General features: G+C 31.7%; 2 protein-coding genes across 5 annotated transcripts; both read left to right on the plus strand.

Annotated features, from left to right (window-relative positions):
* The first annotated feature begins 3,048 nt into the window (after positions 1-3,048).
* Positions 3,049-10,666, plus strand: LOC110667744 (uncharacterized). Of its 2 annotated transcripts, none has more exons than XM_021828707.2 (8): positions 3,049-3,151; positions 3,741-3,778; positions 4,419-4,484; positions 4,763-4,849; positions 4,944-4,978; positions 8,353-8,438; positions 10,193-10,258; positions 10,351-10,666. In XM_021828707.2, exons 1-8 carry the CDS (start codon positions 3,085-3,087, stop codon positions 10,383-10,385), a joined length of 480 nt encoding a protein of 159 aa, XP_021684399.1. In that variant the 5' UTR covers positions 3,049-3,084; the 3' UTR covers positions 10,386-10,666. The 2 variants fall into 2 exon arrangements, with proteins under 2 accessions (XP_021684399.1, XP_058001491.1); XM_058145508.1 differs by having other exon boundaries at positions 3,050-3,151; positions 4,766-4,849.
* Positions 10,667-15,110: 4,444 nt separating this feature from the next.
* On the plus strand, positions 15,111-22,057 carry LOC110667743 (probable E3 ubiquitin-protein ligase ZFP1). Of its 3 annotated transcripts, none has more exons than XM_021828705.2 (7): positions 15,111-15,276; positions 15,442-15,528; positions 18,903-19,760; positions 20,234-20,628; positions 20,808-20,906; positions 21,165-21,332; positions 21,612-22,057. In XM_021828705.2, exons 3-7 carry the CDS (start codon positions 18,917-18,919, stop codon positions 21,756-21,758), a joined length of 1,653 nt encoding a protein of 550 aa, XP_021684397.2. In that variant the 5' UTR covers positions 15,111-15,276; positions 15,442-15,528; positions 18,903-18,916; the 3' UTR covers positions 21,759-22,057. The 3 variants fall into 3 exon arrangements, with proteins under 3 accessions (XP_021684397.2, XP_021684398.2, XP_021684396.2); XM_021828706.2 differs by having other exon boundaries at positions 15,135-15,276; positions 15,466-15,528; positions 18,900-19,760; XM_021828704.2 differs by having other exon boundaries at positions 15,135-15,276; positions 15,466-15,528.
* Positions 22,058-25,054: the final 2,997 nt, after the last annotated feature.

Consider the following 25,054-nt stretch of genomic DNA (forward strand, 5'->3'; position numbering starts at 1 on the left):
TATAAAATATTTAAATTTTATTTTATATAAAATAAAAAATATAAAAATTTATAAATATTTTATAAAAATATATATTTTATATGTAATTAAATATTTATATAAAATACATAACATATTAAATCTGAATACATCACGGGTATTATTTTTTAAATCTGAATTCATCACAAACTCGATTATATATCATCAAACTCGTTCTATTATGATTTGATTAAATCGAATATCTGTAAAAACTCAATTCATTATCTTCTCTGTAGCATTAAGAATTATTTTCACTTATAAGGACGGGTGAATACATTGCAAGTAATTCGTACTTGGATAAATACAAATTTAAATCAAAGTTAATAGACAAATATTAATCAATTTTGAAAAGTTGATCAATACTTCATGGTTTTTTTTTTTTAATTACATAATAATTTCTGACTCTATTCTTATTTAATTCGCTGTTTGAGTTAGAGCATACATTGGTATGGTTTTTATCACATAAACATCTACTCCAATGCATTCATAATATTTAAATAATAAATCACATGTACTATCTATTTTAATCCTAACATAATAAATAAAAATTAAGTAAATATAAAGAATATCTTTAAAATAATTAAGCCATTTTATTTTTATTATCAAAATAAATTCTTCCAAGACAATATCATATATAATTAACTCCTCAATAGTCATTCTAAATATTGAAGCAAATCAAGACTCGTATTGCAGTTGAAACTAGGCCGCCGATGCGGCCTTGGTGACTTTAACATACTTGAACATGCTTATTATTACCATGAATGTTGTTGTCTGAAAAAGTATGGTTGGAAAAGCAATTGAGCCGAAACTACATGACACTAGGACGAGAGGAAGATCATAAGAGATCATGTTCTTGTTTTGGACTCGCTGGGCCAATCACATCGACATTAGGTCCTGTAATGTGATCATGAGTATCAGTACCTTTTATCTTAAAGCGTTGAGCATGCTTCTAAGTGTTAATTCACAAGATGCTTAGCTAGATGTGAATGAGTATGTCTGTGGTACTATAACATACTTTTCCTTAAAATTCCAAGCGTTGGTGCCTTCATTCAAGTTGTAACAAGTTTCAAGGTTTCTGCTTTCTCGATTGCATGCGTGTCATTGGTTGCTTAACCTATTTTTCTATGAGATTGGACGAATAAAAATTTATATTAAAGGTCTCTTAAATTTTCTCCAAATATGATTCCACCTTATCCCAATTGATTCCTATCTCAATTTAGCCTTTTCTTTTTTTTTTTTTTTTAAATATCTATTTTGTTTGCTAGTAACAAAATAGGCTACCAAAACCTGAATATGCTTTAAGAAAAACCCCACATATTTACTTTTCCTCTTCCTTTTTCATGGGCAAGATTCTTAACTTGCTATCACATTTTATTTATTTTATGAAATAATATATTATATTTTTAATACAATAATTCTTATAATTTTAACAAATTAAATAATTTCACTATGGTTTTCAAAAGTAATAATAATAATATCTAAATGTTACTAAAAAAAATTAATTATTATGTTCATAAAATAATAAGAAATGCCAATAACATTTATTATGTTCCATTCAATTATGATAAGTGAAAATCAAATTAACTTCAACTATTTTTTTAGCCTTTTGCACACTCTAATGACAAATCCATATCATTCACCATAGGGACCACATGAAAAGTTATGGTAAGTGGGAATTAGAATATATGCTGCTTTTGTTAAATTATGAGAGCATATGGGATCACATCTTCTAAAAGAGAACAATTTCACTGGTTTTTAAATCCAACTGCATAAAGTCTCATCATAGTGGACTAGGAAAAGATTACTTTTTTTTTTATATATAAAAAAGTGAATCTTATTTTTAATATATTAATATATCTTTTATTCATCAACTTTTTAATAGTTTTCTCTTACTAATAGCTATATTTATTTTTACAGTTGTGAATACAGTACAGTAATAGTTTCATATGCCCTGAATTTGGAAGACTCTAGATCCATTTCTTCATTTTCGAGTAATTATTATATACAGTCACTTAATTTTATAAATATTTTTATAAAAATTATAAAATTTTATTTTTTTTTCATAAAAATTATTATAATTTAATTTAATTTTATAAAAATTATTGTAATAAAAAATTGAAGATTTTCATATTTATTTATTGATTTATTAATTATTTTATAAATAAAATTACTTAGTTAATAATTACTAATAGAGAAAAAATAAAAATAAAAAAGAAATTTAACCGCCGGAGAATAACTAAATCCGTTTTATGTATTTTATTTAATTTTTTTAAAAAAATTAATAAAATAAAATAATTTTATTTATAAAATAATTGATAGGTCAATTTTAAAAAAATTAATAAAATAAAATAATTTTATTTATAAAATAATTGACAAGTCAATAATTAGTAATTTTTATAAAATTAAATTAAAATTTAATAAATTTTATGAAAAAAATTAAAATTTAAAAATTTTTATATGAATATTCATAAAATTAAGTAAGCACGTATCATATTTTTTGCTCTTTTTTTTCACCATTGTGGTAAAGAAAAGTTTATATTTATTTTCAATTTCTCATTGCTGATTTGATTTTTGTGATCAATTAATTTATAAATATATATCAGATGGAAATATAATTTTACTTTAATAGTGAATTAATTTAGAAAATTTTATTAAATATAATAATTTAACATAATTAAAGTGTCATAATTAATTTCTTTTTTTATTATAAAATTTACATATTATTTATTATTTTAATTAAGATTTTTATAAAATTAAACTAAAATAAATAAATTTTAATTTAATAACACTGAACAGTGGAGTTCAAAATAAACAAGTCATTAAAAAAAAAATCTCTAAACTTGATAGCAGAGGAGGAAATTTATTAGCGCGTGAAATTTAACAGAAAACAGAAGCTGTAGCGATGGGTGCGTCCAAAATGCAGCTATAGGGGCAGTGCAGTGAACCTTTCAAGAGCAGAGAGAGTGTGAGTGTGTGTGTGTGAGAGAGAGAGAGAGGGAGAGAGCCCTTGAAGCTCAGAGGGCATAATTTCTTGCTTCTTGGATTTGTAAGAGAAGAAGAAGAGAGATGGGAAGAGGAAAGTTCAAGGGCAAGCCTACCGGCCATCGCCACTTCTCCACGCCTGAAGAACTCAGTAATATACTCCTCCCTATACGAATCACAACGCTTTTATGTTTTCTGGATAATCTCAGATCTGTGTCTGTTTTCGCTGTTTCAGTTTTCTTTTTAAAGGAATTATGTTATTGCCATTTTAATTGCTGGAGCAGTCTTTACATATGGATTATGATACCCTCTCAAATTTTCCCATACTACTTAAATCATCAATTTTTATGGCTATTGATGATTTGATAGAATGTTTTTCTTGCGGTGATTGATATATTTGTTTTTTATGAAATTTAGCGTGTAACTCCAAAGATTCATTAAGTTTTCTCGTAAATTTTAAATTTTGGGGTGAAAAGTATTTTGCTTTTCAATTTAGTAATTAAAAGCTTATAGTTTCTTTTTTTCCCTTGATGTGTTGGTGGGAGATTCTTGCTACATGGTTTCCTCAAGAAATGTGAAGAATCTGATTGGGTTTTCTATGGGTTGTTAAGAAATTTGCCTTCCAAGTTAAGATAAATTATAATCAGGTGGTGTTGTTTTATTTCATGTAATACTTAAACTTTCCATGTGATATTAACTCAATCTGTGTGCATTTCCTTTTATGCTTTGAAATATCTCAGTTGCAGGTACCTCAACTCGTCCTCGTACTTTTAAACAGGTATGCCTTTCTGAGTTGCTATACTTGGCATCCGTTAATTGGTGCTTTTGGGATTTTATGATTCGCTTCAACTTTAGATTTTGGGTATAAAACTTATTTTCTTGTTGTAGTTTCTATTATGTTTCTTCAATATTTATTCTGAAAATTTATGGCTGTGTTTTAAGTGTTCCATTGGCATTATTGACAATTGACAACTTCCTTTTTCACTTGGCCAATGAAGTTGCATGTCTGTAATTGGTTGAGATGGGAGTCCCTGTCCTATATCATTCTCCTGAATTTTGACTGTTGCTGATAATTTCATCTAGTGGGGATGATGTCCTTGGTTTCCACCTTTAACTAGTATTTTCAATGTGAAAATTTGAACTTGACCAATTCAATGTTTCCTCCCTCCTTCTTGATCTGGGATCCATGAAAGGACACAAATCCAATCATATCGATATTGTGGTGCTTGAACACATGTATTGCCACATAAGAGTGAACAAATGAAACGCCAAGCAATTATATACGTGTATGTGAACACTTGTATTGAAATTATGCACTAAGCAACAATTGCAATATAAATGTGTGTGTGTGTGTGTGCGTGCGCGTGCATGATGAATGCACTCTTGTAAATGAAAAGCAACCTTCTTTAATGTATCAGGAACAGGAAGAAGCTAGAGCGGAGTTAGAAGACGAGTCTGAAGAGGAAGTTGAAGAAGAATCAGAGGTAAGGTCCATCATAATTAAGCAACTATCTTGTTCATTTTTTGTCAAAAGCACTTTTCTCCCCTTTGGTATTTTAATCTGATGACAATTTGCTTTGCCGTTTACCATAATTAAGCAGCTGTCTCTTTCCTTTTTCTCAAAAGCACTTTTCCTTCTCTTGGTTTTTTTAATCTGAGGTCAATGTACTCCTTGGTTTATCACAATTAAAGCAATTATCTCTTTCATTTTTTTCTCACAAAGCATTTTTTTCCTTGTTTTGGTATTATTATGAAATTTTAGCAGAAGCGGAAAGGCGCCCAGGGACTAATTGAGATTGAGAACCCTAATTTAGTAAAACCAAAGAATTTGAAGGCTAGAGATGTTGATGTGAGTTCGGCATATGTTCTCTATTGCATGGTTTTTCAGTATTTTGTTTGTAAATGTCTTACCTGTGTTTGGTAATGAAAACTTCATTTTCTAGATTGGGAAAACAACCGAACTCTCAAGGCGTGAAAGGTTAGCTTTCATTCTTGCTTCAGATGATATTTTTAAGAATTTTATTTTTTTTATTATTACTGTTCAATTGATAACTTCTTGATTTGTTGAAGGTCCCATTCTATATTTCGTTTTATTATTTTATTCTTCATTGTTCTTGCATTTTTATGAAAATTAGATGCATTTTTTTTTACTGAATTTACTTTTAGGTTAGCAATTTGGCTTTGATGGTATGCATCAGACCCCACAATATATGGTAGATACAGGGGGATATTTTATTTGTTTGATATGTCCTTTTCAGATAGGAGGCCATCTCCTGCATGTTTAGTATTACAATTTTGCAATTCAAGGGTCTATCTTTCATGGTATTCTTACACTACTGTCATTTTTTCCCCTCTCCCTCTAGTTTGGGAGGGAACTATAAGAATCATTTTTGTTTCTTGCTGTTGTGTCCTTCAATCTTTGATGTTTTGATCTGAATGGTGAAACTATATATTTGAGAGAAATTTCTGTATTTTTTATATATATTAATGACTTTGTACATATGCCTATTTATATTCAAAATTTCTAGCTTTACTAGGAAACCTAATTTAATGAAAACTAATACAAATAGGAAACAAGATATACATAAGGAGAAAGATATAATAATCCCTTTAATGTAGGGATTGAGATTCCAACACTCCCCCTTAAGTTGGTTCGTGTATATCCCAACTTGCAAACTATAGGATGAAATATTTTGCTGCTGAGTCCCTTGGTGAACACATCGGCTAACTGATCTTTAGAAGTTACATGAGAGACACTCAACAATCCATCTACAATTTTCTCCTTTATGAAGTATTGGTCAATTTCTATATTTTTGGCTCGATCATACTATGCTGGATTGTAAACAATACTGATAGTAGCTTTGTTATCACAAAACAAGTGTAAACTATTTGTTTCTAATAGTTTCTGTTCTTCCATTAACTTTCGTAATTGCAACAATTCATAGACACCTTGAGCCATGGCTCTATATTCAGCCTCTGCACTGAATCTAGTAGTCATATTTTGTTTTTTTACTTCTTTAATTGACCAGTTTACTACCAATAAAAGTACAATAACCCATTGTTGAACTTCTATCATCAAGAGATCCAGCCCAATCTGCATCTCTAAAGGCCTTTATTTGAAGATGTCCATATTTTGAGAAAAGAAGTCATCTCTCAGTGGCAAATTTCAGATATCTTAGAATTCAAAAAATAGATTCTAAATGAGATTCACAAGGATCATGCATGTATTGACTCATCAGACTTACTGTAAAGGCTATATTTAGTCTAGTGTGTGAAAGATAGATCAATCAGTCAACTAATCTATGATATCTCCCTAAATTCAGTGACCCCCCAACTCCAGCTTGCAATCTATGATTTGCCTCAATAGGAGACTCTGCCAGTTTACAGCTCAGCATACCTGTTTTTTCTAAAAGATCTAATATGTACTTCCTCTAAGAAATAAAGATCCCTTTATTTGATATGGCAATCTCTATTCTAAGAAAGTACCTCAATTTTTCCAAGTCCTTAATCTCAAACTCTTGTGCTAGATGTTGCTTCAGATTTGCAATTTCTTTCTCATCATCTCTTGTCACTATTATATCATCCACATAAATAATAAGTAATGTGATCTTACCTCTATCATGTTTTATAAATAAAGTTTGCATGTTACCACTTGGACTGCAGAAAAAAGAAAGAAAAATGATGGCTACTTAACAAATAAAAATAGGTAGAAAAAGGAGCAAATTGTGATAAAGGAGGAAGATTGTGTCTTCAAGAAGCAGAAATGAACCCAGCCAGCTCATGTCTTCAAGAAGCAGCAGAAAAACAAGAAGAAAGGGAGAAGAAGAAGAACAAGAAGAAGAAGAAGAGGGAAGAAGAAGACCAGCCACCTCATGTCTTGAAGAAGCAATAAAAAAGCAAGAAGAAAGAGAGGAGGAGAAGAAGAAGAAAGAAAGAAAGAAAGAAGAAGAAGAAGAACTAACTTGGATATTCTTCTGGCAGAGTTGGAGTTGGAGCCTAGAGTTGTAGAGAAGCCTTCTCCTCCTCCTCCTCCTCCTCCTCCTCCTGGTTCTTCATTTTCTTCTTTTTTTTTTTTTTTAATTTTTTTGCCCAATGGTCTAAGGAAAATGGAATTTCTGGGCCTGGTGTGGTTGGGGTGCACCTTGGTACGCCTTGGCCGCCCAGGCTCGCCTCAGGAAGATTGCCTGCCTGGAAAGCTTCAAGTCGTTGAGCCAAGAGCCTGGGTCGCCTTGCGCCTCAGGTGCGCCTTTAACAACTATGGTTGAAAAAGTCTGAGGTCCATGTGCTGTGAACGGTGTCAATAAACAGTAAACAGTACTGATAAACAGTGTGCATGAACAGTACCAATGAACAATGTGTGTAAACAATACACGTAAAACAGTACCAATCAACAGTACTAGAGCATACACTAATGAATCGGAAGCTTTGATACCATGATGAAACTAATGTATTTTAGTGAAATTTCTGTATTTTTCATATATATATCAATGAATTTTTGCATATGCCTATTTATATACAAGATTCCTAACTTTAGAAGGAAACCTAATTTAATGAAAACTAATACAAATAGGAAACAAGATATAAATAAGGAGAAAGAAATAATAATCTCTTTAATGTAGAGATTGAGATTCCAACACTGAATTATACATAGCGCTGAAGAAGAGAAAGGACTGAGTCAGTCCTTATTGTGTCAAGTCATGCCTGTGGATGACTCTTTTAAACCATGTAAAAATCTTTGGTTGGTATAATCCCAGATGCCAAATTGAGGAGGGTTTCACTAATTCATTCATCAATGAATTGATAGAGAAAATTAACAAAGAAAATTTATATTAATAAATCAACAGCTAAATATGCAGAGTGTTGATGAAATTAGATATTTGTTTCAAGGCTTTTTTTTTAAGAAACCAGGATGAAGAACCCATAATAGATTGTAAAATGTAAATAGTGGGTGGTAACAAAACACCTGTATTTGTTTCAAAACATATTTGCAATTTGTTGCAATATGCTTTTATCCTTCAAATAGAGGTAACACAGTTATCCAAATCTTGCCTTCTTTTTTGATTTTGCAGAGACTTAAAACAATTAAATTTTAGTTCCTTAATTATGTTGGACTCGCTGAATGCCTTTGATATTTTTTTGGTTTAGGATTTTGGTTATGGCCAAATTCCATCTCTTGAAAGCACAAAAATTCTTCATTTGCATGTGCTTTATTAAAAATAAAATAGCATGGTTCTGTGGTTGATTTGCTAAGGTCTGTTACTTTTATTTTCACCATGTCTTTTCAACCAAGTTTGGAAGTATTGATGAGAGGGGTTCTATTGCTGCCTTTGTTTTTAATGCTTTTGTTTGCAGAGAGGAGATTGAAAAACAAAAAGCTCATGAACAATATATGAGGCTGCAGGAACAAGGAAAAACTGAACAGGCTAAGAAAGATTTAGGTAACTATCAGATTATTACAGCAAGTTAGCTGTCTCTTCCTTTTTTTTTTTTCCCCAACATATCATCAAAGTTTTTGTCAATACTTCTCATATTTGTTGATGTCAACTGCTGAGATTCAAACGTAAATGTGACTTCTTGTATGTTCATTTATTTCAAATTGCCCATTGCTTTGTTACTCAAGTTGATTTACTTGGTGATGCTTGATGGGTGTAATGCATACCATCAGGTGTAGTCAAAGCTCCTTATTTGAAAGGGCAAAAAAAGGAAAAAGGGAAAAAAAATTCCAGAAGCTTAAATTCATTCCTAGTCAAATTTTCTAATATCTGTCATATGGGGATAAAATCAGGTATTAAAAGCCTTCTTTTCAGTTGATAAATAAACATTCTTGTTATTCCTGGTTAGTAAATATGCAAGGAATAAGAATGGAGATTTCATTCCCATTCTTAGACTCTCATTTCAATCAAGTAAAATGAGGCCCTTAGCATAGTCCTTCACAAAGTACACTAACAATAAAGGAGAGACAGTTAGGTTTTGTAAGAAATTGACATAACATGAAGAAGTTGTTAAGCAACAATAGCAAATGGTTTCAATGGTAGTAATAGTTGGATTTCGAATTCATTTGATGCGAGAATGCATCTCTTGATGTATGTTACTTGAGTTCAGAGGTTAGTTTAATTTGGAAGTTGTCGTGATAAAAGTTTGCCCTATTTGTAAAATTCTTTTTTGATGATAAACTTCATTTGTATCTTTGGGTAATTTCCACAAGCAAAAAGATCAAAAGCTTTGATACCAAAGTAATGTAGAATATGAAGAACACTCAAAAGGGAAGAGAAACAAATTTCAAAAATTTTTTATTATTGCTCAATTGTCAATATTAATAAGCTCTCTACTAAAATACCTATATTGCATAGGTATTTATAGTATAATAACTAGTTCTACTAGTATTAGGATTAGATATTCCTAGGTAAGAAAATATTAAACCAATCTAATTAGGAATATAAAATCAACACTAATTAGGAAAATGCTAAACATAATAGAACTTCTTAAATATTCCTAAATAATAGAAATACTATTTTCGAATTAAATTTCCTAAACAAGTGAAACCAAACAGCTAAACTTATTAATTTTACAATGAAAAATTAAATCAAAATAATTTCTAAATCTATTCTTCCTTGACTGATTCAAGAGCTATTGCCATGTGCCTTCTATGAGTGCACTACAATGGGCTCATGATGATGAAGCAATTGAGAGGTCAAGAAGCCCTGCAAAGATTGAGTCTTGGTTTTACTTTTAATCTCTGTTAAAAAATTGGCAAAAGTTCAGTAAAATGAACTTTAGTTTTGTAGTTAAAGCATCTTGTATCATCATTTGTCTTGATTGGTTTTGGTCACAAAGAAACTGTAGTCCTTCTTGTAAAATTACCATCCGATCTTTTGCCCTGCTGGTGTCTAATATGGTTTTCAGGGGAATTGTAATCTGTTAAGTCATTTCTGTAATTCAATTTCTGCTGTTGACTGGAGCCATTGTTGCATTATTATTCATAGTAAGTTATTTTCTTTAGTATGTTTTCCCTTCTAATTCCTCAGCATCATCATTGATCCTGGCAAGCATGTAATTGACCTTTTCTTTATTTTACCCTGCCCGTTGGCTTTAATGCTTTAATTTCCTCTGCATAATTTTTATGCCCATCTTTCTTTCTAGATACTCTTTCTTTTCATGGTTTCATCAATCTGATCTAACATTGCTCTTGCAGAGCGCTTGGCCCTAATAAGGCAACAGAGGGCAGAAGCTGCTAGGAAACGAGAAGAAGAGAAGGCTGGTATGGTTCTTGCTGTTGAGTAAAGATTAGAGCTTGTATGTTTATGATTTTTTTCCATGGGAAACTAATGCTAGTTCCATTTATTTTGTCAGCCAAAGAGCAGAAAAAGGCTGAAGCTCGCAAGTAAGCAGTTAAAAGCTCGTTTGCATTGTTCTTGGTTTATTTTTCCTGGCATATTGGACTCTTGCATTTGTAAACTCAACTTTTGTTCCCCGGCTGCCCTTTCCATATTAAAAATTAAAAAAAAAAAGAAGGTAAGAAGAAAACGAAAAGAAAAAAAAAAAAGAGGTGTGCAGGGACACTTTAAATTAGAGTGCTTCAGTTTTGTTCTGTAAGCATCTCAAATAAAAAAACAGCCATTGGTGTTTTGTTATTAAGGAAACTGATATGAATGCATTAATGTTGGTCTTGTATACGAGAAATGTTGCTTATGCGGAAAGAAAAGGGTTGAAAGAGTATGCTTTCGCCAAGCATACAATTCTTGTTCATTTGACAATTCTTCTTTGTATTATTGTGGTCCGTCAGTGTACTTGTGGTGCAGTTTCTCAAAGATTAATAACTAGAAAGAATAAAGTCGGACCCAAGTATGACCAGAGTTCCGTGTTGCTAATCAAAATAATTGTGGAGAATCTTTTGGAGGGATTTGGTATTTGTTCTGTTCATTGATCCTAATCTTTTAAACAAATATGAAGTCCAGAAGAAGTTGGAGACGATCGTGCAGGTGGCGTCTGATATGGACAAAGGCAGCAAATTCTTGTTTTTGGCATAAGGTGGTGAAAGATTCTAGCCGTAAGCTGCCATTTGAAGTAAATTATAAAGCTGGATAAGCAGATGGGTGCCATTATCCGCCAACTTGCTAAAAGCTTAGCCCTTAAGGGGTGTGAGAGATGGAAAAGGAATATCCATAGCCATAAATCCATTCCAAACTTTTAAAAAAGAAGTTTTGGTTATTAACGAGTTTTATATTGGAACGAGTGAATATTCCAATTATAGACAAAATCTATAAGAAAATAGTATAGCTTACAATTGGTGGTTGGCTGAAATTTCATTTTTATCAAAATTCATACAACCTTCCAACAAACGAAATGCCTGTAATTGACTCCATTTAGATCAATTAAAATTGTTCAATTGATTTGGACCCCAAGACAAGAATTTGGAGTGTGCGATTCGTGAAGACTGAGAGAGAGAGAGAGAAAGCACATGAGATGAGAGCTAGAGAGAACATGGCAGGTGCCGTATTTTGAATGTCGCTGACGTGCCTAGAAAGCGTGGGACCCACCTTTATCCTTCTGCTTTTCGCCCACACCACATTTTTTTTTATGGGCATTTTATAAGAACGTCTCCAACATTATATAAAATTCGTTAATTAAACGGATTAATTCTTAATATTTGAATTCCTTAAAAAAAAATCTTAATACTTGAATCCATTCACAATTTAATTCTTTTATTCAAAATCAAGCTAAATTATCATTATATCAAAGTGAAAAATATAAAAATATTTCAAATAAAAGGTACTAAACCTAACTTACCCTTAATTACTTTCTCTCTTTTCTTTACTTTTCATAACTCTCGTATTCTTTTATTTAGAATGTAAAATTTTATAAGAATTCAAATTAATTAATTTTTTTTATTAATTCTTATATTTGAAATGAAGGAATTTAATTTTTTTAATTAAAAAAAAATAAAATTCATGTATTATTATATAAAAATTATTTAAAAGTTTTTCTTATAAATGATTTATTCCAAATCAACACTTTATGTTATGTCCTCTCATCCTCATCACCTCTTCATTTTCACAAGAAGCATGAGTTCAAGATCTCCACACCTCATTTCTTAAATCAGATACATTCTCCATATTTGGAAATTTTGTAAAAATTCAAATTAATTAATATTTTTATTAATTTTTATATTTATAATAAAAGAATTTAATTTCTTAATTAAAAAAATAAAAATTAAATATAATTATATGAAAATTTAATTAAATTTTTTTCTTATAAATGAATGATGTGCTTAAAAGAAAGAGCAGGAAACAGAGGCAAGTTCTAGAAAGAAACTCAAAAATCTTTATAATTCTTTCATAGTTGTTCAGATTACAAGATACGGCATTCACAGACAAACAACTGAAAGGGTCAACTAGCTAACTGACTAGTGAACAAACTCCAGCTCACCATTCCACAGCCAATTACTCTTCATCTACTGTTGCATTTATTTAATTTGCTACATCTTTTCATATCAATGCCTCCCCAAGCTTCCTTCAAGATACGATGGCTTGTGTTTATGGTGTGAAGTTTTATATTTCTTCCATCATATTTACAATTGAAAGATACTTATTATCGGTGAATACCAACTTATGAGTTGTAAATATTTTTTAAATTTATTTATTAATTTTAATTTTATTTACTGTTATCATGATTGCATTGAAATGGGGAACAAAGTAACATATAAAAAATAATATAATTATGATATTTTATACAATTATTTTGTTTCAAAATTGTTTTATTTATATTTTATTCTTTCCATTATTAGAATAGACTTTATTGATTCATTTAAATTCAAATAATTATTGATAAAATAAGTTTTATTTTGTAAAAAAATTTATGATAGAAACTCCATTCGTAATACTACGTCATTAAAAAGTCATAGTATTTGAAGTATAAAACATAAAATTATATAATGTATTTTTTATTATTTTAATTACATATTAAAAAAATTAATCAAATTATATAAGATGAGTTTTGTTTTATTAAAAAGATATTTAGTTAACTAATGAGTTGATATAAGTAGTAAAAAACTCTGTATCCTTTAAATAAAATTGAGTATTCGATATTTATAAATGAAAAAAATTACCAGTGAAAATATTTTACCTCCATAATAGGTCTCCCTAACGCTAGCAGAATTAGGCCTAACAAAAAAAAATAATAAGAAATTATTTGCTAATCAATCAAATAAATTATTGTTTGAGGTTATGATAATCCCTTTTTTAATTACTAATTAATTGCCCATGAGTTTCATTATTAATTTTTATTTTATATAATATTTTATTTTTATTTTTTAAAATTTTATATCAAATTTAATAATAATAATAATAATAATAATAATATTTAGGTTCTAATAAATAAAATTTCTCCAACAAATAATAGCAGGAGATGCAACAAGGATAATATTAAGCAATTAACAATTAAGCAGAAAAATAAATATTAATATAAAATTTTTATCATTTGGAATATTCATATAAAATTAAAAATTATAAAACTTTATATATATTTTAAGTTTGACTTTGTTTTATGCTGCGGCTAAAGGTAATTTAACTTAATATTTAACAAAAGAATTAAATTGCTAATAAATCAAATATTAAAATCATAATCATTAGATTTTTAAGCAATAGAAATTAACTAATAAAATTTTTCACAAGTTTAAAAACCTTTTTATAAAATATCTTTTATTAAATAATAATAACAAACTGCATAATCCTCTTTAAAATTATAAAGTGTAAGTTAAAATTTAATTTGAGCTAAAAAAAAATTCAATATATTGTTTTCGACGGTGCCTCCTAAGAATATTAGGGATCACAAAAGTTTTCGAACCGCCTAGAATCCGATCAATTTTTTTCAATCCCATTTCGATTCTAATTTGTGTAGGGCGGAGACGGGATGATCTTCTCCCCACCTCAAAACCCCATAACCCATCCTGCACTAGTAAGATATTATTATTTTTTATTAAAAAATAATTTATTTTTATATATTTATATATTTAAATATTATAATTTTAACAAAATATAACATTTATAATTATATTTTATTTTTTAATAAATAAATTTATATTATATATTAATAAATTAAAAAAAAATCCCCAGTGAAAAACTCATCCGTCCCTGCACCTCTGTAGGGCATACCCCACTCCGACCTCGAACTCTTATGATGTGGAAATTAGAAGAGCGATCCCTACTCCCAATTTATCTCGTTGCCATTCCTAAAGAATATGCCTTCAGGCTTATGGTATATGTTATATATACGTCCATCAATCACCTTTTGGATTGGGTCACAGGGCAACAAAATAACAAATAAAAAAAAAATGAGCTCAATTAATGGATTTAGTTATGATTTTTAATGGATATAAATATTAAAATAATATTTTAATTTACACTTTTATAATTCTAGTGTTGTGGGATCATTGATGTGTCTTCTATTAAATAAACTATCACAAAAGAGAAAAGGAAATAATAATTAGAAATTTTTTTATTCACTTAAATAATTAGAATTTAAAATTTAAAATTTTAAAATTAACTCCATTTCTATTAAATTAAAGCTCGATAAATAATTAAGAAGCAGAAAATTTTTTATACATATTTATTATTTTATCAAAAAATTTTATTTTTATAAATTTTCTCTAATATGATAAATTAGTCATAATTATATTCAATAAATTAAATTTTAAAAAATTGACAAAAAAACCCAATCTTTTTATTTATGTATCAAAATATTTCAAATACAACTAATTACAAAAATAATTTGATAAAGGTTATGATAATCCCTTTTTTAATTAATAATTAACTGCACATGCATTTCATTAATTATTTTTATTTAATATAATATTTTATTTTTATTATTTAAAATTTTAATATCGATTAAGAAAATTCATATAATAATAATAATAATAATTATAAAGAAAAATAATATTATTTAAATATAAAATAAATGTCAAACTGTTTTTTGGGAATAAATTTTAAAACTTTTTATTGGAATAAATTTTAAAATCTTAAATTACTTACACAATTATAAAAGAAAAAGAAAAAGAAAATCCAATAGCTGTCATTAAATAGAATCACGGTAATTAAAACAGTTAAAAAAGAATAAAAAATAAAAAGGAAAGCAGAGTTCGCTTCGCTTATCGCATTTGCGTATAAAATAATTAGAAAGAGGAAATCTGAGCGAGTCCCCTCCTTCCTTCCTTCCTTCCTTCCTGTCTCTGTCTCTCTCTCAGAATTTCTGTGAGAGATCTCTCAGAGTTCCTCAATTTAGGTTTACTTTTCTTCTCTCTCTCTCTCTCTCTCTCTCTCTCTCTCTCTCTCTCTTTTCTAATATTTCTTTTGATTTTTGAAATCCAAGGTTTCAACCGATTGCATTGTGGCCGTTAATTTCAATTATCTAATCTCTTTCTTGTTTGTTTTTTTTTTTGGCAATCAGACCTTTTAACTTTTTTTTTTTTAGGTATTTTTTCGCAATTTATTCATCGGTGAAACTCCATCTCTGACTTTGTTTAATGTTCACAAGGTACCCATTTCTCTCTCTCTCCGTCTATGTGTGTGTTTGTGTTATTACCTGTGTGTAAATTTTGCAGCTTTATTTTCAAATATGTTAAAAGTTTTTGCCTTTTCTATTCTAATTGCTGGTTTTTTGGTAAGTTTTTGATGGGTGAATGGCACATGTATTGAGTATTGTTCGGGTTTCTTTTTTTTGTGGTTTATTTGTATTTTTAGATGTTGATAATAATGGCCTCGAGTAGGAGAATTTCTTTGGTTTTTACCGTTCTTGCTTAACTGGCTAAATGGGTATCTTCAGGATTATTGTATCAGGATTTTGAAGTTAAGATTTCAAGTTTTGAAGCTACATTAATATTAGACATATTTTTTTGGTTTATTCTTATGTTGCCTTATTTGTTTTTGCTGGTTGTATTTGGTTCATTTATGATCTTTTCTCCTGGGTTGGACTGGTGGTTGCTATTCCGGGTGAGAATGGAGGATTGGCAACCTATACCTGTTAGTTAGACTATGCCTTTCTTTTGATTGTGTTTCTGGGGGAATGTGTGATATTCTTTATAAATTTAACTGAATAAATTATGAGATTGAATCAGATATGCAAATTTAGCTTGAGAAACAGTAATTATGTTGTGATTGGGGTGGTAAAGTAATTTGTTTTGAAACCTTGTAAGATATGGGTTTGTGTTTTGTGATTTTTGAACTTCTATTGCATCATGTGAGGGAATTTGCTATTATCTTTAAAACTGCTTGAAATTTTGAAACAAAAGGTAGGAAGCTTCCAGGCATTTCACCTTAGGTCCTATGATGTCAGAATGAGGTTTGAGGTGACAAATTGACAACCATAAGGCTTTAAAAATTCTGTAACACTATTCCTTATTGCACAGTTATAAGGACATCATGCTGAGGTCTTAATTTCAACTGAAATTGATCAGAACTTCTAAGAAAAGGTGGGAAGTTTTGATGCATAACAGTTGGATCTCCTTTGGCATCGCATCTAAGTTCTTAAGACATCATAGTTTTCACAAATAACAGGTCCCTCGAAGATCCAAAATCAAATTAAGAGAACAAATATTAATTTTGTTTGGTTATTAAGCGTGCTTTTTTTTTTAAGCATTTTGTTATTAGTGTGAATCAGAAGAAGAGAGATTTTCCTATATCAGTTGGATTATACCAAGGTTCAGCTCTAAGCCCTTACCTTCTTACATTAGTTTTAGATGAATTGACGAAACACATACAAACATATATAAGAGAGTATTCCTTGGTGCATGATGTTTGTAGATGATATAGTTCTAATAGATGAGACGCGAGAAGGAATCAATAGAAAGCTAGAGTTTTGGGGAAGTACTCTAGAGTCAAAGGATTTTAAGTTAAGTAGAACGAAGATAGAATACATGCATTGCAAGTTCAATGAAGGCCGAACTGATAATAGGGAAGGAGTTAGTTTGGATGGAGTGGTACTGCTCCAAATTAATCAATTTAAATATCTCGGCTCAATCTTTCAAGTAGATGGAGGATGTGAGGGGGATGTTAATCATAGGATTAAAGCCGGACGATTAAAGTGGAGAAGTGACACGGGAGTTTTATGTGATCGCAAGGTTCCCAATAAGTTGAAAGAAAAATTTTACCGTACAGCCATATGACCGGCCATGTTACATGGTAGTGAGTGTTAGGCACTGAAGGAGTTATATGTGTCTAAGATAAGAGTTGCGGAGATGAGAATGTTAAGATGGATGAGTGGTCATACTAGATTAGATAAATTCCGTAACGAGAGTATTATAGAAAATGTAGGAGTGGTGCCAATTGAGGATAAGTTGAGAGGAAGGAGATTGAGGTGGTTTGGTCATGTGAAGCGTAGACATACGGAGGCTCCAATTAGACAAGTAGAGCACATTAGGTTAGAGGATAGAAAGAAAAGAAGGGGTAGACCTAAACTGACTTGGAGGAGAGTAGTACAACATGACTTAGAAGCATTACACATTTCTGAGGATTTAACCCAAAATCGATTAGAATGGAGAAAGAAAATCTATATAGCTGACCCTAAATTCTTGGGATAAATGCTTAGTTGAGTTGAGTTGAGTTGTGAATCAGAAGAAGAAATCCAATCTACCTCTCAAGGATAGGTTTTGTTTTTATCTAGTTGTGCTTCATCTTGGAAAATTTGGCCCTGCAAGTGGTTAGAGCTTGAGATGTGTTATGACCTGCTCATGCATAAAGTTAATACATATTTTTGTGTCATTTGTCAAAAATGATCTGTAACATGTCTCACGTTCAGATGTTGAAAAAGCAAGAGGTTTGCACTTATATTCCATATTACCAATGGAGTATAAGTCATTATCTAGAACATATATTTCATTTCTTTCGACTACCAAGGAAGCCCCCAGGTGAAACGTTTGAAGTGGACTTTAAATGATCTTAGCATGAATGGGCACAACTCTCTCTCTCTTTCTCTCTCTCTCCTCCGGAAACATTCTTCTTAGTTGAATCTTGTTCTTTGGGACATTGGAATCTTCTCCTACATTCTTGCACTCTCTTTTCTGTTTTTGTTTGCCCCAACAAGTGCTCCACCTTGACAGAGCAGACTATTGAATGATTTGTAGATAGGCCTGGCCAATGGGCTGAACTGGGCTGGTACCAGCAGTTCCAGTACCGCAGAGGCCCCCTGTTCTGGTTCGATCAAATCTAACAGTTATATTATTATTATTATTATTATTATTATTTATTTTTTTATTTTTTAAAAAGAAAATCTGGTTTTACCCTGGGAACCGAACCGGCTGGTTTGGGTCTGTTCTGGTTTGGTTTTGGTTAACCCAATTTTGACACATGCCGGTTCTGGGATGAATTGGGGTGGTTCCTGTTCTGAACAGGCTCTTGGCCGGATCTTTTTGTAGCTGTAGCACAAAATGAAAGTGGATAATGGGATTATTGCTCTTATGTATTCTATTTCTCTTATTTAGACCTTCTAAGTGGAAAATTTGAAGTCTTGAAGAGACATTGAAAATTTCTTGTTCTGAAGTTTGTGGGACTTCTGAAATAATACTTTTTAATTATTATATATCATGTTCTTTTTCTTTGTTGCTCAAGTCTGTTTACTAGTAAACTTTTCTAGAATGGGATGCTATGCACAAAGCTACAGTTATAGGTAAGGGATTTTTGATGTCATTTATTGTATTCCTGTTTGAAAATTATGTTGAAACATGTGAAGGAATTTTGACATTGTATTATTTGTATATTGAATTGACTTTGTACACACACCATCCTGTTTGTATTGCTGGACAATCAGTGTCTTGTACTCTGATATTTACACTGCAACGTTTGCATGAGTACTCTTTTCCATTATAATTCCCAACTGATTTGGATTTATCTTGTGATTATCATTTCTTGAAGCAGGGATAACTTTAGGTATGGGACAAAGGAACATGCTGTGCACTAGTCAGATAGATCTAGAAATGGATCAGCAAGGCCAGGGTTATCTTCATCCTGAGCCCTGCATTCTCTTGGGGGGCATAACTAACTTCCCACAGCCTGATATTCAGACAGTGGCTACAGCTTCAGGGAATACAACTAATATCGATTCCCGCCATCTACCAGAGCATTATGACAATGCTATTTTTTACGGGATGCCACAATACCCTGGTGTTCAACATCATCCTCAGCATCATGTGCCAAATCTTGATTTAGGTGTTGCTACTGCATCCAATTTCTATGTTCCTTACATGACCCCATCTTCTAGTATTCCTTTAAGTCATGGGTCTTGTGATCATTTACCATCTTCCACCAATTATGGAGTCATTGGAGTTTCTGCTGATGAGTATGGAACAAACAGCCACTTCATGGATAATGCCAGAGGTTCATACAAGAGAAAGAATGCTGAAGGCAACCCAGGGAATTTTCAGTATTTCAATGCCTCAGCAAGCTCCAGTTCTTCAGCTACATCCTTAAATACTAGACATCCTGATGGGGTTGCTTTAATGGATGCTGCATCTTTCACGCCACCTCAGTACGGAGGGAATAGTACTTCATCAGTCAGGGAAGTGGGATCTCATAGAAGTGTGAGGAACAGATTAGGTGCTACTGGGCTGGATCCTGTTCTGGCTCACAATCAAAATCACTTTATTCAGGGAAACTATATGAGTCAGCCCTTTCAGCCTTCTGGTTCTCTATGGTTAGATCAACAGCTAAGCAATACTTCAAGTGATGCAGGAACTTCAGCATGGACCCAGAACCCAGCAATCACTTACATGCATGGTAGCCTTTTTTTTTTTCCTAGTTATTTTTATTTTTTGGACTCTTGATGAAAATTTATCTGAAACTTAGGTTCAATTACTGTAAGGATAGGAGTAAAGACCAATTGTATCTTACTAACATAAACATATGAACCAGACTTGGCCAAGGGCTGGTTCCGGGCTTGAACTGATGGTTCCGGTTCAAGGTTCAGGGGCACTGGAACTGGCCCTCTAGGTTTCCTCCGGTTCTGGTATAGTTTTGATCATATTCCACATTTGAAATATCATTTTTTGAACTTTTTTAAAAGAAAAAAAATCCAGTTTGGCCCGAACTAAACCAGCAGGTTTTGGTCATTATGGTTTTGATTGGTTCTAGTTCTGGTTTGAACCGGTTCTAGTTCTGGTTTGAACCTGTCTGGTTCTGGTTCAGTTCCTATTCTGAACTGGCCCTTGGCCAGGTCTAATATTACTTACTAGCTTGTTTTGTTGTTTTAGGGAACAATTTCAGTAGGGTTGATACTGGAAGCATGGGTCCACAACGTTATCATGACCTATCTGGCAACAGAAGTAACACAAGTTTCTTGCATCCCTCTCCTGCCAACCTACGGCACCACAATTTTCATCACCTGTCACTTCCCATTCAAGGAATGAGAGGCCACAATCTTAATGTTCTTCCTCATGTATCAGCTACTTCATTTAGAGGTCCTACAAGCTATGCCTCACAGAGCAATGTGAATCCATCTCAGGATGGTATGGATATAGGAGTTAGGCATCTGGGATCTATCCAGCCAACTGGCCTTAGGATATACAGACCTCACCATGAGGGAGTTATATCTGAGACAGCTATAAGACACCGCAATGTTCCTCATCTTAGAGTTTTGCCAACTGATGTAATGTTTTGCCTTTACCTCTGAACTTTTATTTCAAACAAATCCTCACTACAAGTGGTTGTTTTTTGAATTTTGATAAAATGTTATTGTTATCTAAGGTGATTTATAGGCTATACTTTGATTGACAATGTTTCTTCTATTTATTGAAGAGACTAAGACATAGGAATTGATGTGTGCAGGGGGTAGCTGTACTGGAGTTACCTGATTATTATGAGGTAGAGAATTATGTTGACCATCACAGTGATATGAGGTTGGATATAGAGGACATGTCTTATGAGGTAAGTCTGAAATACTTTGATCGCTGTTACTCTTTACTGTTTACCATAGAGAGCCTGATAGTATTGATGACTGAAATAATTAGAAGTTTACAGGGTCCTATGTGCATCAACATGAATTTGAGTGATCCGGACAAATAGAAGCAATAAATATGGAAAATCTGGGGCTTATCTTTGACTGTAATTTGTAGTATAAACTTTCTAATTTTGGGCTTATCTTTGACTGTAATTTGTAATATAAACTTTCTAATTTTACTGCAGGAGCTTCTTGCACTTGGGGAGAGGATTGGCAATGTGAACACTGGATTGTCAGAGGAAACAATCAGAAGTCAATTAAAGACACGAAAATATTTATCATCACCAATGTCAATCAATCTGGAAGAGACGGCTTGTATGGATCAAGAATCTGATTCTTGCATTATATGCCAGGTAGTTAGAAAGCTAATTCATTTTAGTAGAAACTTCTGGATTTTATTCAATTTACTAGATGAATTTTAGTTATCTTTATTTATATGGTGTCTAACAGAGTTGAACGGCGAAAAATGATCCCTCGTATAAGCAACTCCAACTAGTTTGGATTAAGGCTTAGTTGTTGTTGTTTATTTATATGGCTAATCCTGGATAATTGTTTGTAAAAAAAAGTTCTACTTTTTTCTCATTGATTTTAATTAGGTATAGAATTTCTTATGACCTGTTGGGACTTTGCAGGATGATTACAAACATCAAGAGAAGATTGGAACTCTTGATTGTGGACACGAGTACCATGCAGATTGCTTGAAGAAGTGGTTGCACGTGAAGAATGTCTGCCCCATATGCAAATCTGAAGCATTGACTGCAGAAAGGAAGGATGTATAGGAGCTAGTAATTCACCCTGCAGAAAATAAAATAAAAAAAAAAATTATCAAATATAGGAGAGGGGTGATGGTTAAACGGTGCATTGCTGTTTGTTCTTTATGGTAATTATTCGCTATGGGCAAAGCTGGTATTTTGGTATGTGTTTTTGTACATTTACATGCAGATAATACAACTAACAGTCACTGTGAATCGTTTATTTGTTGCTCCTGTATTTATCAAACCTGTACAGACTCACTCATTATGCATTTGCATGCTTGTATTATTATTAACTCCCTGTTAGTATTTCATTTTCATGTTCAGATGGCATTGTTATTATTACTTTTTAAACTTTTTGATATGATTTCATGTATATCCCGAAGAAATAACAGTGGAGATTTCATATGTACAGAGTTTTTTTTTTTTTTTTCAATGACAAAAAAAAAAAAATCCTTCTGTAAGACAATTTTCCTTGTCATTCTAATGCCCGTTAACGTGTTTCCAGATAAAGGATCTTCTTATTCCTTTCTTGCACCATGCAGACATGCTTGTGTACTCAAGTTAAATTAATCTTTTCTCGTGTCATGCAGCTATGCTTTTGTAACCAAGTCAAATTATTCTTTATATGCCTTCAAATTACACTCCAAATTTTTTAGATAAAGGCTTAGTTGAGTTGAGTTGAATATGCCTTTAAATTACAACAATGCCAATCCCTACATCAAAGCTTTTAAATAAATAAATTTAATAAAAAACAAACTATGGAACATCAAGTAAACCTAATATTTTAAATTCTTTTGACTATTTTTCACACATTTAAATTTTATAAGCTCACAAAAGCACATAATATAAAAGTAACCACAACATCAACTTGAAAGGAAAATATGAACAAAAGTAATTATCAAATTAGAAGGTATATTAACCAATAAATAAAAAGAAAGAATTTCCTCAACAGCCCGTTTAGATTTAATAAGAAACAAGGTATGAAACATTAAGTAAATCTATGAATAGAAGCAAATTGCAAACGACAGGTCAAGGGAAGAGCCGTAAAAAAAAAAAAAAAATCAAAACTTAATAATACTTTTATTTCAATAGAAATAGAGAATGTATAAAAAAGGAAAAAAAAAAAAAACTAAATACCGAACGGTAAAAAATGGAATGAAATACAAAAGGAAAATAAACTAAGTTCAAAGAAAGAGTGGTGTTATATGTAATACCACAGGAATCATATATAGCACTGTAGAACTCTAAAATGTATTATTGTGGCTTGAAGGTTGAACGTACAAAAGTCTGGTGTAAGGATCTTTAAGTTGGGTATAAAAACATGGTGTAAGAAAATGCTAAAAACGGGGTAAATGCATGCTTGGCATAAAAGGACGTTGTGCAAGGATCTTTAAGTTGGTTATAAAAACATGGTGTAAGAAAATGCTAAAAACAGGGTAAATGCATGCTTGGCATAAAAGGACGTTCGGATAGAAAAACACAGTGCAAGATAAAAGAATGAGAAAATGACTATTTAGTCTTTGTGTTTTGATAAAACTAACTACTTAGTCCCTCTATTTTAAAAAATACACTGTTTAGTCCCTCTGTTTTGAGTCTGTTAACTCTATTGTCCCTCCCGCCAAAAATTTTGTTAGTGAGGAGAGAGAAACCTTATTCTTACCAAAAATGCCCTTATCCTTCTTTGTTATAATCAATTTTCACATGTCAAAAATACCAAAACTTTTAATCTCTGCTTTTTTTTCTTTTCAACATTCTCTCACAAAACCATTGAAACTTTTCAACATTCTCCTTCTTTTCAACATTATCTCTACCTTTTTCTTCTGATGGTGTGAAGGTGTTGGTTTCTCTCCCATTTTATCCTTGTTTTTTTGTTCATCATCTATTTGTGCCATTCATTTATTTTTTTTAAGAACTAGGGTTTGTTGTTTTAGTTGGAGATATCGACGTCTAGTGGTAATATGGGTGGATGGGATGGTGGTTTGAAGAATGAAAATTGTAGGTGCGGGAAAAGGGTTGGGATAAGGATTTCAGAGTCGATCGGAGACCCTAACAAGCCTTATTACTACTGTCGAGACAATGTTTGTGGGACTTTTCATGGGTGGTGCGAACCAGTCATATCTCCCACCTCAACAGCACATAACCAGAGCCAAGAATCTGTGGCAACCCAAACCTTATATTCAAGAATGTTGGATGAGATGAGGGAAGAGCTACTGAAGCTGAAAGAAGACTACTGACTGCTTCATATAAAGCTTGAGTGGGTTGAAGTCATATTGGGGCATTTGAAGACAATTGTTGTAATTTTGATTTTAGTTTTGGTCCTTGTTGGCATGAAGAGCAAATAGACCCTATGACCAACTTTGTTATTGATATGTGATGTTAGTGTAACAAAATGATTTTGTAGAATTTGTGTCCATTTATCACCAAATGTTGAATTTTATAGGTGTTGAAATAGAAGTTTTATATCTTTGATATCGTATTATGCCCACTGAAGAAATGCAGGGATGCAATAGGTGTGATTTGAGAAATTATAGGAACTAAATATGTAACACCCTCACATTGGACAGCCCTGTACAGTTTACTGTTCCAGCAACAGATATCTGTCCGGACAGCCAGGATGTCAAGAACTATATCTATGACATCCAGAAAGGCCATGAACAAAAATTAATAGCAATTACATGAAGGTAAAATGGAAATGAAAAAACAAAGCATAATGGGTTAAATGAGCCGAGGCCACAGCAATGGGTGACCTAATTGAGGTTTAAAATGGTCAATTGGTGTCATTTGGAGTGTGTTTGAAATGGTAGAATTGAGTAGAAACGTGAATATGGTGCTGCCCAATCTGGACAGCTTGACCATGGTCCACTTAAAGGACCAAAATTGAAATTCTGCTACTCCAATTGGTGTGAGGCCAATTGGAGATGAAATTAACACATAATTTCATAACTTTGATGAAGAAATCCTGCCCAGAAAACTAACCTATGATGACCTAAAAATTGACTAAATCCGGGTAACCAATTCTGGACTTGGAAAAATTGACCAAATGATCAGTATTTGTTCCTTTGGCCATAACTTGGTGTAGGAAGGTCTAAATGACCTGATTTTTGACCATTGGAAAGCTATGACATAGTACTACAACTTTCATGAAAAACACAAACCCAAATTCTACCCATAACTAAGTCAAATTGTCAACCAAAGTTAGTTTCTCAAAACTGCCAGAACCCTAGTTGCCCAGAATTTCTGGGTTTTGCACCAATTCGGCCGGCCATCTTAAAAATAGCATAACTTGAGCTAAAAAACTCCAAATGGAGTGATTCAAAAAG

The sequence above is a fragment of the Hevea brasiliensis genome, chromosome 4, assembly GCF_030052815.1.
Source record: "Hevea brasiliensis isolate MT/VB/25A 57/8 chromosome 4, ASM3005281v1, whole genome shotgun sequence".
NCBI classification, from domain to species: Eukaryota; Viridiplantae; Streptophyta; class Magnoliopsida; order Malpighiales; family Euphorbiaceae; genus Hevea; species Hevea brasiliensis.